This window comes from Equus quagga, chromosome 9 (genome assembly GCF_021613505.1).
Source record: "Equus quagga isolate Etosha38 chromosome 9, UCLA_HA_Equagga_1.0, whole genome shotgun sequence".
In the NCBI taxonomy this organism is placed as follows: Eukaryota; Metazoa; Chordata; class Mammalia; order Perissodactyla; family Equidae; genus Equus; species Equus quagga.
Genome location: NC_060275.1, coordinates 8,331,664 through 8,346,211, shown reverse-complemented (window position 1 = coordinate 8,346,211; position 14,548 = coordinate 8,331,664). Strand labels below are relative to the sequence as shown.

At 38.7% G+C, this 14,548-nt stretch overlaps 1 protein-coding gene across 3 annotated transcripts in view; it reads left to right on the top strand.

The window, feature by feature from the left end:
- The window catches only part of SOCS6 (suppressor of cytokine signaling 6), a 40,095-nt gene extending 32,844 nt beyond the window's left edge, over positions 1-7,251 (top strand). For all 3 annotated transcript variants that reach the window (XM_046671715.1, XM_046671714.1, XM_046671713.1), the window contains exon 3: positions 1,614-7,251. In XM_046671715.1, the coding sequence (XP_046527671.1) occupies positions 1,739-3,346 (1,608 nt within the window). In that variant the 5' untranslated portion in view covers positions 1,614-1,738 and the 3' untranslated portion in view covers positions 3,347-7,251. The remainder of the gene's footprint in view (positions 1-1,613) is intronic.
- The last annotated feature ends 7,297 nt before the right edge of the window (positions 7,252-14,548 follow it).

Sequence of the window (14,548 nt, the reverse complement as noted above, 5' to 3'; positions counted from 1 at the left end):
AGAGGAAGATGGGCGTGGATGTTAGCTCAGGGCTAGTCTTCCTCAGCAAAAAGAGGATTGGCAGCAGGTGTTAGCTCAGGGCTAATCTTCCTCAAAAAAAAAGTAACTGGTGCCCAAATATTTGTACTTATTTTTTACAACTTGCTCAAAAACATAGTATGTGACAGTAAGACTTTTAAAATTGCTTCTTCCTTTATGGGGGTGATATCGCTGATCCCCTAATAGGTTGTCTGATCTGAGTAGTTTTTACTAAAAATGATTTCATGCAGATTCTATCTGCACAGTAACTAAATCCTATCTAGAACTAAAGTAAACATTTGGAAGCTCTCTCTCAACTCCCACCATGTGTTAATTGCTATAGTACTAATGGGTTTGTGTTACAGTTGTTAGGATGTGCACATTACCACACAGTGCTGGTATGTAGTAGGGGCTTAGTAAATGCCCAGTGAATTAATGAATGTCATCACGCTTACTTAGGCTGTTGCCGGGAAACTGAGTGGTGCTAAACTTATGGGTGGAGAGATCAAATCTTGCTCTCAGTTTTATTAGCATTTTTCTCAAAGCTAATCATCTTGTTATGGCACTATACTTTGATGGTTGCAGAAACTGCAGAACTTGGCCATAGAGGAAATGAAACATTATGCATAGGTTAAACAATGTCTTTGCAAAGCAGTTGTTACTGTGATCAATTAATATGACTTTGGGTGTCAGAATTCTTTTGTATGAAATGATGTTCAGAAAGTCTTTGCAGAATTGAAATCCTATCATTTCAGTGATGAAACAGTATACAAAGAAGTTTAGAAAGTATATTTTTGGATACAGAAGTAAAAATTTGCCATGGGAAATTACAGAAAAAAGAGGAAGAAATAATAATTCTGGAAGTATGCTTCATAATCTTCTTCCACATAGACCTACACTAGACATATCTAGTTTGTACGGGTGTGCCCTAGAGGTGGGAGTGTTTCAAGATGCGAGCATTCAGCTTCTCTTTCGTCTGTGCTGGGCACTGGGAATGGGGAGGTGGATGGGCTCAAGGAGCTCTTGGGTATAGAGGGACATTTTTAGACTTTTTACAGATAATTTATCACAGATTATGCAATTCTTTTTATTTATTTTACAGATGTTTAAATATTTAAAAACATGTATAAGTTGTTGAGGAATCACCCAGGTTCGTTATTCCTCGAGTTTGATGTGGTGCCTCTTTATTGAGTGTTCGCTGTCTGGGGGACACAGACTCGTGCTGGGCAGAGTCAGGGAGCGGTGTGCATTGGTGCTGAAGAGGAGTGTGGGTCTGCTGGAGGAGGCAGGAAAGACAGGAGCGCTGACCCATCATTAAGGAGAAAACCAAAGCAAAGTGGAGAAAGAAAAGAGGGAGGTTAGAGTTTGTTCTTGGAGCATTACCAAAGATTTCTCAAATGCTGGTTATGTAGCAGGCAGTGATCTACGACTCTGCTGGGTGAGACGGAAAAAATCCTGTCCTAATGGAGCTTACCTTCCTATGAAGATACTCAGGTGTCCTTGTTCAGAAGCTAAAGGGTTAAAACTGAGTAAGATAAAACTTTTGTGGAAATGCATTTTAATATGACTTTTTTTTAATTTATTTTTTATTTTAGAAAATGGCTCCAAAGGGTAAATGAAGCTGGAAAAGTACATAGATGCAGCATTGCAGCCTCTCCAGATGTTTGAGAATAATATTTCAGAGAGAAATTGATCCCCTTGGATTAGGTAACTAGTCATAATGAAGAAAATTAGTCTTAAAACCTTCCGGAAGTCTTTCAACTTGAATAAAAGTAAAGAAGAAACGGATTTCATGGTAGTACAACAACCATCACTAGCAAGTGATTTTGGAAAAGATGATTCCTTATTTGGTAGCTGCTATGGTAAAGATATGGCAAGCTGTGATATCAACAGTGAAGATGAAAAAGGTGGCAAAAATAGATCCAAAAGTGAAAGCCTCATGGGTACGTTAAAAAGACGGCTCTCTGCCAAACAGAAGCAGAAAGGCAAGGGCAGCACGGCCTCTGGGAGCTCTGCCGATGAGGACACCTTCTCCTCCTCCTCAGCACCCATCGTCTTTAAAGATGTGAGAGCTCAAAGGCCGATGAGGTCCACTTCCCTCCGCAACCATCACTACAGCCCCACGCCGTGGCCTCTTCGACCTACCAACTCTGAGGAGACATGTATCAAAATGGAGGTGAGAGTCAAAGCCTTGGTTCACTCGTCCAGTCCAAGCCCAGCACTGAATGGTGTTCGGAAGGATTTTCACGACCTTCAGTCTGAAACTGTGTGCCAAGAACAAAGTAGCTCCCTGAAGAGTTCGGAATCTCAGAATGGAGACTTGCATCTTCACCTTGATGAACATGTGCCTGTAGTTATTGGACTTATGCCTCAGGACTACATTCAGTATACTGTGCCTTTAGATGAGGGGATGTACCCTTTGGAAGGATCACGTAGCTATTGTCTGGACAGTTCTTCTCCCATGGAAGTCTCTGCAGTCCCTCCTCAAGTGGGAGGGAACTCCTTCTCTGAAGACGAGAATCAGGTGGACCAGGACCTAGTCGTGGCCCAGGAGATCTTTGTGGATCAGTCGGTGAATGGCTTGTTGATTGGCACCACGGGAGTCATGTTGCAGAGCCCAAGAGCAAGTCATGATGACGTCCCTCCACTCTCACCATTGCTACCTCCAATGCAGACTAATCAAATCCAAAGGAACTTCAGTGGGCTCACTGGCGCGGATGCCCACGTGGCTGAAAGTATGCGCTGTCATTTGAATTTTGATCCTAACTCTGCCCCTGGGGTTGCAAGAGTTTATGACTCAGTGCAGAGTAGTGGTCCCATGGTTGTGACAAGCCTTACTGAGGAGCTGAAAAAACTTGCAAAGCAAGGATGGTACTGGGGACCAATCACACGCTGGGAGGCAGAAGGGAAGCTAGCGAATGTGCCAGATGGTTCTTTTCTTGTTCGGGATAGTTCTGATGACCGTTATCTTTTAAGCTTGAGCTTTCGCTCCCATGGCAAAACACTTCACACTAGAATTGAACACTCAAACGGTAGGTTTAGCTTTTATGAACAACCAGATGTGGAAGGACATACGTCTATAGTTGATCTAATTGAGCATTCAATCAGGGACTCTGAAAATGGAGCTTTTTGTTATTCAAGGTCTCGGTTGCCTGGCTCTGCGACGTACCCCGTCAGGCTGACCCATCCCGTGTCGCGGTTCATGCAGGTGCGCTCCCTGCAGTACCTGTGTCGGTTTGTCATACGTCAGTACACCAGAATAGACTTGATTCAGAAACTGCCTTTGCCAAACAAAATGAAGGATTATTTACAGGAGAAGCACTACTGAAAGATGATGAGAACCCTGCATCTTGCACTTTGGGAATAAGAAAAAGAGATTGAAATAACAGTTTACAAACTTTAATTGCTATCAGTTCTTTTGCTGCCATACTATTTCAGTTTTATGTGTAAAAGAGTAATCAGTTTGTTTAGGGGTGGGGAAGTGTTGGCAAGGTGTCTTGGGTTTATTTTGGTTTTTTAAAAAGAGAAGTCTTGAGGTTTTAGAAGTGTGCATTATCTTTCATCAATGTGCAGAATAATCACAATGTGAATTATCAGATTCTCCTTAACCCCCCCTCCCCAAGTCCTTTGCTGCTATCCACTGTGATTTTTATGCATTAAAAGCACATTTCATGTGTATTCAACCCTAAGTAAAGTTGAATGAAACTTAGAGTGAAAATTGTTATGTCTCTTTAAATGGCCCATTTTCAAAGATAGTGTTGGGTAAACGTACCCTTATGATAAAACACAGAATTTACGCATACACTGAAAATGATTTGTAATCTCATACTTTAGAAAGATTTATTTAGAATTATGAATCAACATAATCTTGGGTAATGGAATGCAAATCTGCATTGTATCTTTTACAACACTCATTTCTAAATTATTTTTAAAGTTGTGCTGTTTTTTTGGTTATGTAAAGTTGAATTTTTCTGTTGCTTTCATTTTCATCTTGTGGTTTGTCTATTTTAATAAATGGCCTTACATTAAAAAATCATAAAGAAATGAATACCATCAGTTTAGAAATTGTTGCCTTTTCCGTCATTAAACTCTGGTAAAAATTGGCATAACATGTAAAGACCTATGGAACTAGAACTATTATTAAAGAAATACTAGATGATCATAGTTTCCTGTGATAGCAATTTTTTTGTGTTATCTGTACTTTTCTTTGGTAAAATGTTTTATCTGTGATTTCTTTAGCTTAGTCAGTGTTTTTTCTTGGGTGAACTTGTAGAACTGATTTTCATAAGTGGACTAGATTCTCTTGCAACATTGAAGTTTATCTAAGTTTTAAATTGATTTGAATAGAAAGACAACATGATTTTAAAGTTGGATTTATATAATTCTTTATGTAGTCACTGTTAGGATGTGCTAGATTCGACCCTTCCTTCCCCCTACTAAAAAAACAAAAACAAAAACCCAGAAAAACCCGATTACTTTAGTTGAAAAATTGTGGAAATTGTGGAGCATCGTGTAAGAAAAATATTAAAATCATATCATGTATATGGAAGTCTTATTGCCTACCATATATACTTCCATTTAAAAATAGGCTTTCTATTTGTTTCTTTTTAATTTAGCTAAGTCTTAAGTAAATTGGCATCATTAGTATCTTTTTGAGTCAGTCCTTGGGGGGGATTCGCTAAGAACTTTTTAGTTATTTTGAATGCAGTGTTTACTCACTGCACTGTTCTTTAGTGTAGTTTTGGGATTACCCCAACCAGAAAATGTTTCCAGCTACACAACTTTAAAGGGAAATGTTTCCATCACAGATGAAAGAGGTAATTTAAGACATTTCTTCCTTTGCAGCTCAGTTTTCCTATCTCTTACCTCCATTTAAAAACAAGAGTAAGGTCTTAGGTCAAAATTAGTTACATTCAGACATATCAGTGTTCCCGTGTTTTTCTCTGTTTTTTTTAGGGTCAGAACTGAGAATTACCAAGAAAAGGCACAATGCCATATCATGTTATGGTATTTTGACTTAAAGGGGGAAAGGTACTTAATTTTGGTGGGATGTTGATTGTACCTTGTCACAAAGACTCCTCTTTCATTTTCTGATATGTTTTCACCTACTAAGATGGCATATGGAGTATACTGTAATAATATAATTTAAGTATTCACTATAAGCTATTTGGATTAAGAACTATTACAGAGTTGTAAACTTATCAAAGTAATGCAAGACATTTAAACTATTTTTTTGCAAAACTATTTATTTTTAAACAATTTAAAATATATCTAGGGTGAGTTAAAAGTCCCTGTGCATCTATATTAGATGGCAGGTGTCGTCACAGAGTCACTGTGTATTAATAATAAATGTTGAAGTGGCTTCTCCGTGTTTCTAGAAGCATTTACATGTACTCTTTGTGAGGTCATGGTGCACAGAGGTCTTTGGACTGCCCTGAATCCCGTCTTACCATGTCGCTATAGCCTGTTCCCCACGTTTTCCCCATGATACCATGTGTTTAAGATCTAGCCATTTAGTTTCAAGTTAAGGTTATTCTGATTTTCATCTAAGTGTTTTTAAAATTGTATTTTCTGTTTTTATGGAGGGGCAAGTCTTGATACTGTTCTAATTCAGCCAATTTTATGTGCTTTTGTATATTCGTAATATAAAATACTTTAAAAGTAAAATGCCCTATTCTAATTCAATTTGAAATTGCTAAGGTCTGATAGCATATGGTAAAAGTAAAAGTATTTGCCAAGAAATTATTTACAAACAAAGTGAGCAGTATTGTAGTATTTCCTGCTTTTTTGTAGAGAGCTCCATTTGGCATAGGCAACACAACGTAATGTGGAAGATTGGCCTTATAGGAGACTACAACAGTCTGGGTGAAAATGGAAAGGGGAAAAGAGAGAAAATCTTCATCCTGTAGTTTGGTCTAGGTACAATTTGGGTAAATTTCTGAATTCTATTGAATAGTGGCTTAGATGACATGGACATAATCTGTAAGTGAGTTTTAAATATGTGCTTCTAAAAATCTGAGCTCAAGGCAAGAAAAACAGGAAAACTGTATCCTTTTGCCATAATAAATGAATCAGAGTTGATTTTATCAAATATTTCATCACAAAACATGATGGAAGCCAGAAGCTATTTTCAGGCTTACTAGGACACTATTATGCATTTTTATAAATAATAAAGCATAGAAAGTACTTGAAAAATGTGTCACTCTTTCTCTTTCAAAGGAAAACTGTTCTCTTTCTGCTTGGTGCAATAATCTGAAAATTTCGAAGGTCAAAAATATTATATCACAGGAAATGATCATAGAACTAAAAATAGTTTTTAAGGAAACCAGCTACACAGGGCAGCCATCTTGCTGTTGAAGAAAATCATGTGCCAAAGGCTAAATCGTTGGCGTTTAGGAAATAAAACAAAGTATACATTATAATTTCTGAGCCAGTATTATTGAAACAGGATAAAAGTTACTAAAATCTTAAATAGGTTATATATAATGTCTCTGCTAGTGCTACAGGTCTAAATATCTTAACAATGCTTTCAGAAATGCCAGTTTTAATCATTGTACATTTCACATTGTATATGAGAGATAATTGCTTTATGAATGATTCAAAATAATATTTTAAAACTTAATGGCTTTTCATTGGATGTGAGGTCTTAATTTGAAAATGAAATCACACTACCAGCAATAGACAAGTTTTGTTGAAAACTCTAATAAGGAACAATCGCCAGTTCCATACAAACTTTAAAATTCTAAAATGAAGTATTGGTACGCTAGTAATCACAAATCTGGTTTCTTTTAATACTTTTTTAATCCTGTAAAGAAAGTTTTTTATAAACATCCTTTTTATTAATCAGATATAATGTGGCGAATGTGTAGTTGCTGTTTCTGAAAAGTGATCCAAACTCTACATCCAGAGATGATGAAAAATTCTTACAGAATTTTGTATTAAGTATACATGTTCGGTTAATGACATTTTATAGTCGTTGGAGTGCCATGAAATTAATACTTGCAATCCAAATTGCTGTAGTTTACACTTTTTCTGTATGTTTCAAATCAGGTGTGTACCATTTGTACTGAGAACACCACAGAATGAATTATCCAAAGTCCTTTGATTTTAATATGTGTTTCGGTTTGTAAACAAATTACAGTAATTTCTTGCACATTTTTGGAAATTAATTGTATAAGAATTTATGTATCTGCTTCTAGATACGGTGTGTAAATAAAACTTTCGTTCACAAGATCTGCCTTGTAGTCTGTTTAATAGCCAGCTTCGGGGGCCGCCCGTGGCCGAGTGGTTAAGTTCACGTGCTCCGCTGCGGCGGCCCAGGGTTTCGCTGGTTTAGATCTAAATCATGTCGCTGCGCGCGGACATGGCACAACTCATCAGGCCATGTTGAGGCGGTGTCCCATGTACTACACCTAGAAGGACCCACAACTAAAATACACAACTGTATACTGGGGGGATTTGGGGAGAAAAAGCAGAAAGAAAAAAGATTTGCAACAGTTGTTAGCTCAGGTACCAATCTTTAAAATAAAAAAAATACCCAGCTGCAGAGTAGTTTTAATTAGCATGAGATTAACTAGATAATTTCTGAATGTGTCATAAACTGGGCAGAGACTAGATGGTAGGGCCCAGCAAATTTTAGTAAAAAAGGAAAAGTGAAATTGTGTCACTCGTGGGAGACATGAAACAGATTGGGAATCAGCCAATGTTGCTAATATCCTAAAGCCTTCAACATAAAGGCTGGAGTGAGTTGGCAGAACATTTACTAAACAAAGACTAATTAAAATTAACACTAATTAAAACCTTACTAAAAGAAGGTTAGGCTGAGTGATAAAATGTGTGGGTTGAGACATTTTTAAAAATATGTCGCTTAATAGTGTTTCATAGAAATTGAACCAGCTTATCAAAGTGCATTGTGTAGAAGTCATGTTGAAATCCTTTCATAGGTAAGAATGATTTCTCATATCCACTGAATTTAATTATATGCTTTTGAAGTTCTTAAACACCACATTGGGTTAAACGTTTAAAATTTTGTTTTATTTTTAACAGGCCTTTTTTTTATCCTAGCTAATTCAAAGATAAATTTTTAAACGACCTTATTCAGAATGTATCACAAATTTTGGCTTTCATAGAATCCAGATAATGTGATGTTCTAACCCCATTTTGCAGATCTGGTATCATTTGACAGCATTGACTTTAATATCTTACATAATCTGCTGATGGTGGTGCTAATGAAATATGAAATTGGGACGAGAATGGTCACGCCTCAGGAATTGTGTAAAAGGCTAGACTTTACAAACTTAGACCATAGCCGGATAAACAGCTTTTTAGTCTCATCTAACCCTTCCCGAGGGTCATTCATTCAGAAGATGGAGCGGAAGGGAGTGCGTCAAGGCTGGGCTGGATTCCCTGTAGGTGCCTGTGGCTGGGAAAGCCCCGCCCTGAGGAGGGAGAGGCCTCAGTACACACACACGCACACACACAAACACACGCTCTGAATCAGGTTAAAGACTTGCCGCCACAATAGGAGATAATTTATTGAGAACATGGGGTCGACCTCAGAACTTCCGTAATTTATCATTAGGCTGACCATAGGCAATTTCTTTGACTCCCAATTTTTTTAACTCGCAGGTTTTACTTATACTTTATACTAGGCTTTCAACCATCTCAATAAAAAAATATTTTAACCTTTATTTCACTTGCATTTGGTTCTTACTGTCTGCTATTTTAACCCCCAGTCTAGTTTTTTTTCCTTTCAAATCTTTAACTTCATTTAAACTTCATTATTTAGAAAAAAACAACTTTAATTCTTTCAGCTTTTTCATATTCCAATTTCCACTGTTAAGGGTTTTCTAACTTTCTGAAATATTTTTTAAAATGTTGACTCGTTTTCTTCCTCCTCTTTTTTCATTACTTGTCTTGCCGATGGATGTTTTTCACCAGCCACTTTGTTCCCTGACTCCTGTCTGTCCCCTTCCTCCCACACCTCGTCTCCAGAGGAGAGTCCCTGACCCGTGACCTGGCGAAGAACCCAGTAGTAGTGAGCGTGCATTTCTGAGCACAGCTGACTTCGAGCTAGACTCCTGGAGTTACTTTTGTCATTGGCTGCCTTTTCCCTACTTAATACCAGGCAGCCCGCCACCTCATCTAGAAGAGTCAGAGGAGGGTCCTCTTGGGAAAAGCTCTCTCAGAGTGTAAAAGCTGAGGAGAGGCTGGCCAGAGTAGAGATTATTTTTATTGGGTTTGTGAACAGGGCCAGTGGCCTTGCCTAGAGGTCATTTTGGGTTGTCAAATCCTGTTCTTGGTAACTGGCTTGCAAGTAAGAGTAAATTTTGAATTGAAAAGGAAATTTACTTTTTGATCATGAGACACATTTCCCCGCACCAAGAAAGTTCTAGTAAAGCACAGATCTTTTGTAGGAGGCTGACATTTTCTGGTCTCTAACTTGGTTCTGCGGGTCTAATAGTCACTAGGACTTGGTAACATCAGCCTACGTCACACGTGAATTTATAAAATTTTCTCTTAAATATATGGGATTTCATCCTAGAATCCCACTAAAGAGAACCTCTCTTGCCTTATCCAGTCTGCCCTCTGGCCCTGCGCCATTCCCAACAGTTTTATGAGGTGGCATCTCTGACCCTCTCTATTGAGAACTGTCACTCTGAGGCCACCTGTTCACCTAATGCCTTTGTTACAGCCCATTTGTCTCTCCTCATTGTAGTCCTTGACAATCTTGTTTTCCTGCAAATGGTGAGCACTTTGGGGCCCAGAGAATTACCAGCCTAATAGTGGCAGTTGGGTGTGACAATTGTCTAGAAAACCAATAGATGTGTATCTTTAAACACAGAAGAATCCATTGCTCTGCAATAGATGGGTTCTTCTGGAATTTAGTTAGTGGAATCAACAGATGAAACTAGAGAGCTGGGTTTTACATCATCCCTTAATAATAATAGCCAATGAATTGTGCTAATATATATACTGCTAGTAGCTAACGTGTATTTCACATCCTCAGAACAGCCCTGTGCAAGGCAAGCACCTTATTGTCATAAAAAAGTAAACCGAGGCACGGAGGTTAACCTCTCCAAGATCACAAAAAAAGTAAGTGACAGAACCAGGGTACAAACTCGGGCAGTCTGGTTCCAAAATCCATGTTCTCATCCAATCTGATATATTTCCTCTAATTCAGGGTTTTCTGTTATTTGGAGTATTTATTTCTGTGATTGTCAGGGGAAAGAACTTTAGGATAAGCAGATGACTTCCAGGGGACTACTCTGTAGCTTAAACAAGAGATATTCTATCTAAGCAATGACAGCAACCATTTGTGGAGGGTGAGTGGTGGTGGATCTGATGGGCTTCATCGTCTGTTGCTTTCCCTTGTATGGCCTTGTAAAGGTTCACTTAAAACTGCCTGATCCACTAATAGAGGAACGAGATTTGGTGGAGTTGAATCGTGACTCTTCAGAGGAGTTTTCCACATGTTTGGTGCATAAGAAAGTGTTAATTCTGCTTTTTGCTCGTGATCAGATTGCCTGAGACATTCATCGTGCCCTGTTTTCCTAAGAGCCATGGTTTTATGCATTATAGCAGACAAAAGACTCCCCCTCTTCTCTTGGGTTCCCGTGCCCATGTGCAGCCTATTCTCTTCCACCTCCTTTCATTTTGTATTAAGTGCACCCTGAACAAGTACTTCCTTCTGGAAGCAGTTCTAGCTGTACTTCCAGAGCTCTGTGTTTTAGCTTCTCTGTCTGCACCTCAACAGATAGAAAAACGAACCACCTATGCTCATATGGTGGTTGCTACGATAAATCTAAGCGAAATTCCCCTCCCTTCTTCTGTTCTGGGAAATGACCATTTATCTTATACCCAGCTCAGTATCATTAAAGAAGAAATATTTTTGTTATAAACTTAGAATAGTTGTCCTAAACCCTATGATTATATGAACATATGATTAGCCTGAAAAGTTTAGAGAATTAGGACAATTACGTGAAAATGAAAGTAGTTGAATCCTATTTAAAATACATTTTAATGTTTCTCGTCGTGCAAAGCTGAGGACAATAAATTCCCTCTCCTTTTGTTTAACCAAAATGTTTTTATTTGACCCTTTTTTTTGAAAGATATTTTCACTCGATATAGAATTCTGGGCTGACTTTTTCTTTTCCTCTTTTAAGCACTTTAAAAATATCATTTCATAGGGCTGACCCATGGCATAGTGGTTAAGTTTGGTGAGCTCTGCTTTGGCGGCCCTGGTTGGCAGGTTCAGATCCCAGGCATGGACCTACATCATTCATCAGCCATGCTGTGGCGGCAACCCACATATAAAGTGGAAGAAGATTGGCACAGAGGTTAGCTCAGGGATAATCTTCCTCAAGCAAAAAAAAAAAAAAAAAATCATTTCATTGTTTTCTGGATCGTGTTGTTGCTGATGGGAAATAAGCTGTCATTTGTATTACTGTTCCTCTGTAAATTATGTGTAATCCTCTCACCCCCAGCAGATTGTAAGATTTTTCTCTTTCTCTTTATTATTTTATATTTTAATTTTTCTCTATATCTTTATTTTTCGGTAATCTCTGATTAAAATATGCTGACATGTGGGTCTCTTTGTATTTATCCTGCTTGGGATTTATTGTGCTTCTTGGATCTATAAGTCATGTTTTCCACCAACTTTAGGGAATTTTTGGTTATTATTTCTTTAAATACTTTATCTAATGCTTTCATGCTCTCCTCTCCCTGTAGGATTCCAATTTCATATGTGTTAGAGTGTTTGATATTGTCTTAAATTTCATTGAGCCTCTTTATTTTTTCAACCATCTTTGTCTCAGCTCTTCAGATTGCATAATTTCTATTGATCTGGCTTCGAGTTAGTTAGTCCTCCCATCTGCAGTCTCCAGTTTGTGGTTAAGCTTATCTAATAAATTTTTAATTTCACATATTGTACTCTTTGATTCTAGAGAGTTTCCGTTTTGTTCTCTTTGGTAGTTTCCATTTTTTAGCTGAGATTTTCCATCTGGGTCCATTTCTATTGTCTGTTTTTGCCTAGTTTGGGGTCCTTTGACACTTTTTTTTTTTTTTGAAGCATTACTGATGATTTTTGATTGGACGCTAAATACTGTAGATGTAAAGTTTTAGAAACTCTAGGTTGTTATTACCCTCCTCCAAAGAGGGTTGTTTTCTTCTGGAAAGTCAGCTAGAAAATGGGTAGATCATCTTGATTCTTTTGAAACTTCATTGTGAGCACTGTTAAGTCTGCTCTATATAATATTTTTCTTTTACTCTTATAACATAGTCATTGCTCCTGGGGTACAGCCACTCTGGGGTCTCAGTTTCCAGCTTCAGTGTTCGCCAAGACCACTCTACCTGAACTACAACCTCTGTGTCCCCAGAATTTCTCAGCTGCTAAAGTCTCTGTTTGGCTCTCTAGCCACCCTGCTGCAGGTTTTTCCAGGGCCCTTTTTTTCTTCTTCTTCTTTATGAAAGTTTGCCCCATGCATGAAAACTTTTAGAGTCAGACAGTGACTTAAGGGGAATTTGTGTGAAGATCTTTGGTCTTTTGCCCTGTGACACCTTCCTTCCTTTGGTTTTGCCTCTGAAGTCCAAAATACTTTGAAAGCTCCAAATACTGACTGTTGTCTCTTTACCTGATAAGACTGCTACCTGTAGCTTGGACACTTCCTATGTGCTGCATTTTGGAAAATGTGCTCGGGGAAATGCCAGGTACATGTGGACCTCACTTCCTGTGTTCTCCTGTCCTGAGCATTGTAGTCTGCCAAAATTGGTTGCTCTCCAGTGCCTTCTTCCTGTTTTCCACATAGCTGTTTTTGGTGAAACGGTTAATCAGATACAAGATGGTTTGTCATGGCCAGAACTGGAAGTCACCGTCTGATATACTGCATGTTGATTTGTTTACATGTTTATTGTCTGTCTATCACCCTGCTCCCTCATCCCCCCACTAGATTGTAAACTCTATGAGGACAGGCATTTTGTTCAGTTCATATCCCCTGATCTAGAATGAGGCCAATACGTAAAAGGTGTTCAATACGTGTTTATTCTATTCAATAGTCAATCACTGAAGCTCAGAGCAAGGAAAAAAAACCTAACAAATAGCAGGCAAAATAAAATTCAGAGTGACCAAATGGTAGCCCCTTTGTGAGAGGTAAATTTTATTATGCTTTGTATAGCTTCAAAAAACACAGTAGAACTTGCCTCAAATAAAGTTGTCTTCTGTGGGGAGCTGAGATTAGTCGTCACATTCTGTAACGGGGCTGACTCCAAGACACAAGACTGCATCCTAGTAGGGAAATCTGTGTTAGTCAGCTTGGGCTGCTATAACAAAATACCACAGGCTGGGTGGCTTAAACAGTAGGAATTTATTTCTCACAGTTCTGGAGACTAGAAGTCCAAGATCAAGGTTGCCAGCAAGGTCCATGTCTGGTGAGGCCTCTCTCCTTGAATGCTGATGCCCACCTTCTTGCTGTGTCCTTACATGGCCCTTCTTCCATGTGTGCATGTGGAGAGAGAGAGGAAGCAAGCTCTCTGGTGTCTTTTCTTGTAAGGATACTAATCCGGTTATGGGAGCCCCACCCTCATTAACTCATCTAAACCTACTTACCCATCTCTAAATACCATCACAGTAGGGGTTAAGACTTCAATGTATGAATTTTAGGGAGACACAAACAGTTAGTCTATAATAGTTGGGGTGGCTCAGATCTCAGCTGGTAGCTGGGAAACCCATTTCTCCAGGTTTTTAACCCAAAGTTCCTTGCCCCATTTGTGTAGCCCTAGAGTCCTTTCTCCATGGGACCCTTACTTTCTTTAGGTGGTGTATACTTAAGTTGAATATAGTATCCAGAAAAGATTATATGCTTGCAGAGCCATTTAAAGACATGTCTCAGTGTCAGCTCTGAGTTATTGTGTTCCTATTTTTACTAAATAATTCACCTTTGTTAACAGTATGGTATGGTTCAGTGTTAATGAAGTCATCCATTCATCAATTCATTCACTCAGTATTTATTGAGCTCCTAATATGTGCCAGGAGAGTGAAAGTAATTATAAGTGAGAGGAGTGTCAAGAAAAGATAGGGTTCGATGAGACCCAGTCTGATCTTGGGGGAGTGGTGATTATCAGGGAACAGAATGTAGTTTATTTGATCTTCCAGGAGAGAATGCCCTTATTTCTGCAAATCATAGGTTATAATTTTATGGTTTGGTGAGTGGGTCTCAGGACTTAAACCAGGAATTCCATGCTGTCCTGACCCTCTCTTTCACTTGTAGTCTCTGGATGTCAGCTTCATTTTCAAGTTTTTCCATGTGGCAAGGGATCTAGCTGCTGGCAGCCCTGGGAACACATTGTTAGAGTTTTGAAATCAGCGGAGAAAAGGAGTTTCTTTCCTCTAAGTTCCAGCAGAGATCCTAACCAAGACTCCAAATTGCTTAAACTGGATCACATGTTTATTCTTGACCCAGTCACTGTGGCCAGAATAATGGAGTTCTCAGATGGGTCCAGCTGGTCATATGGCTACTCCTGTGGTCAGGAAACA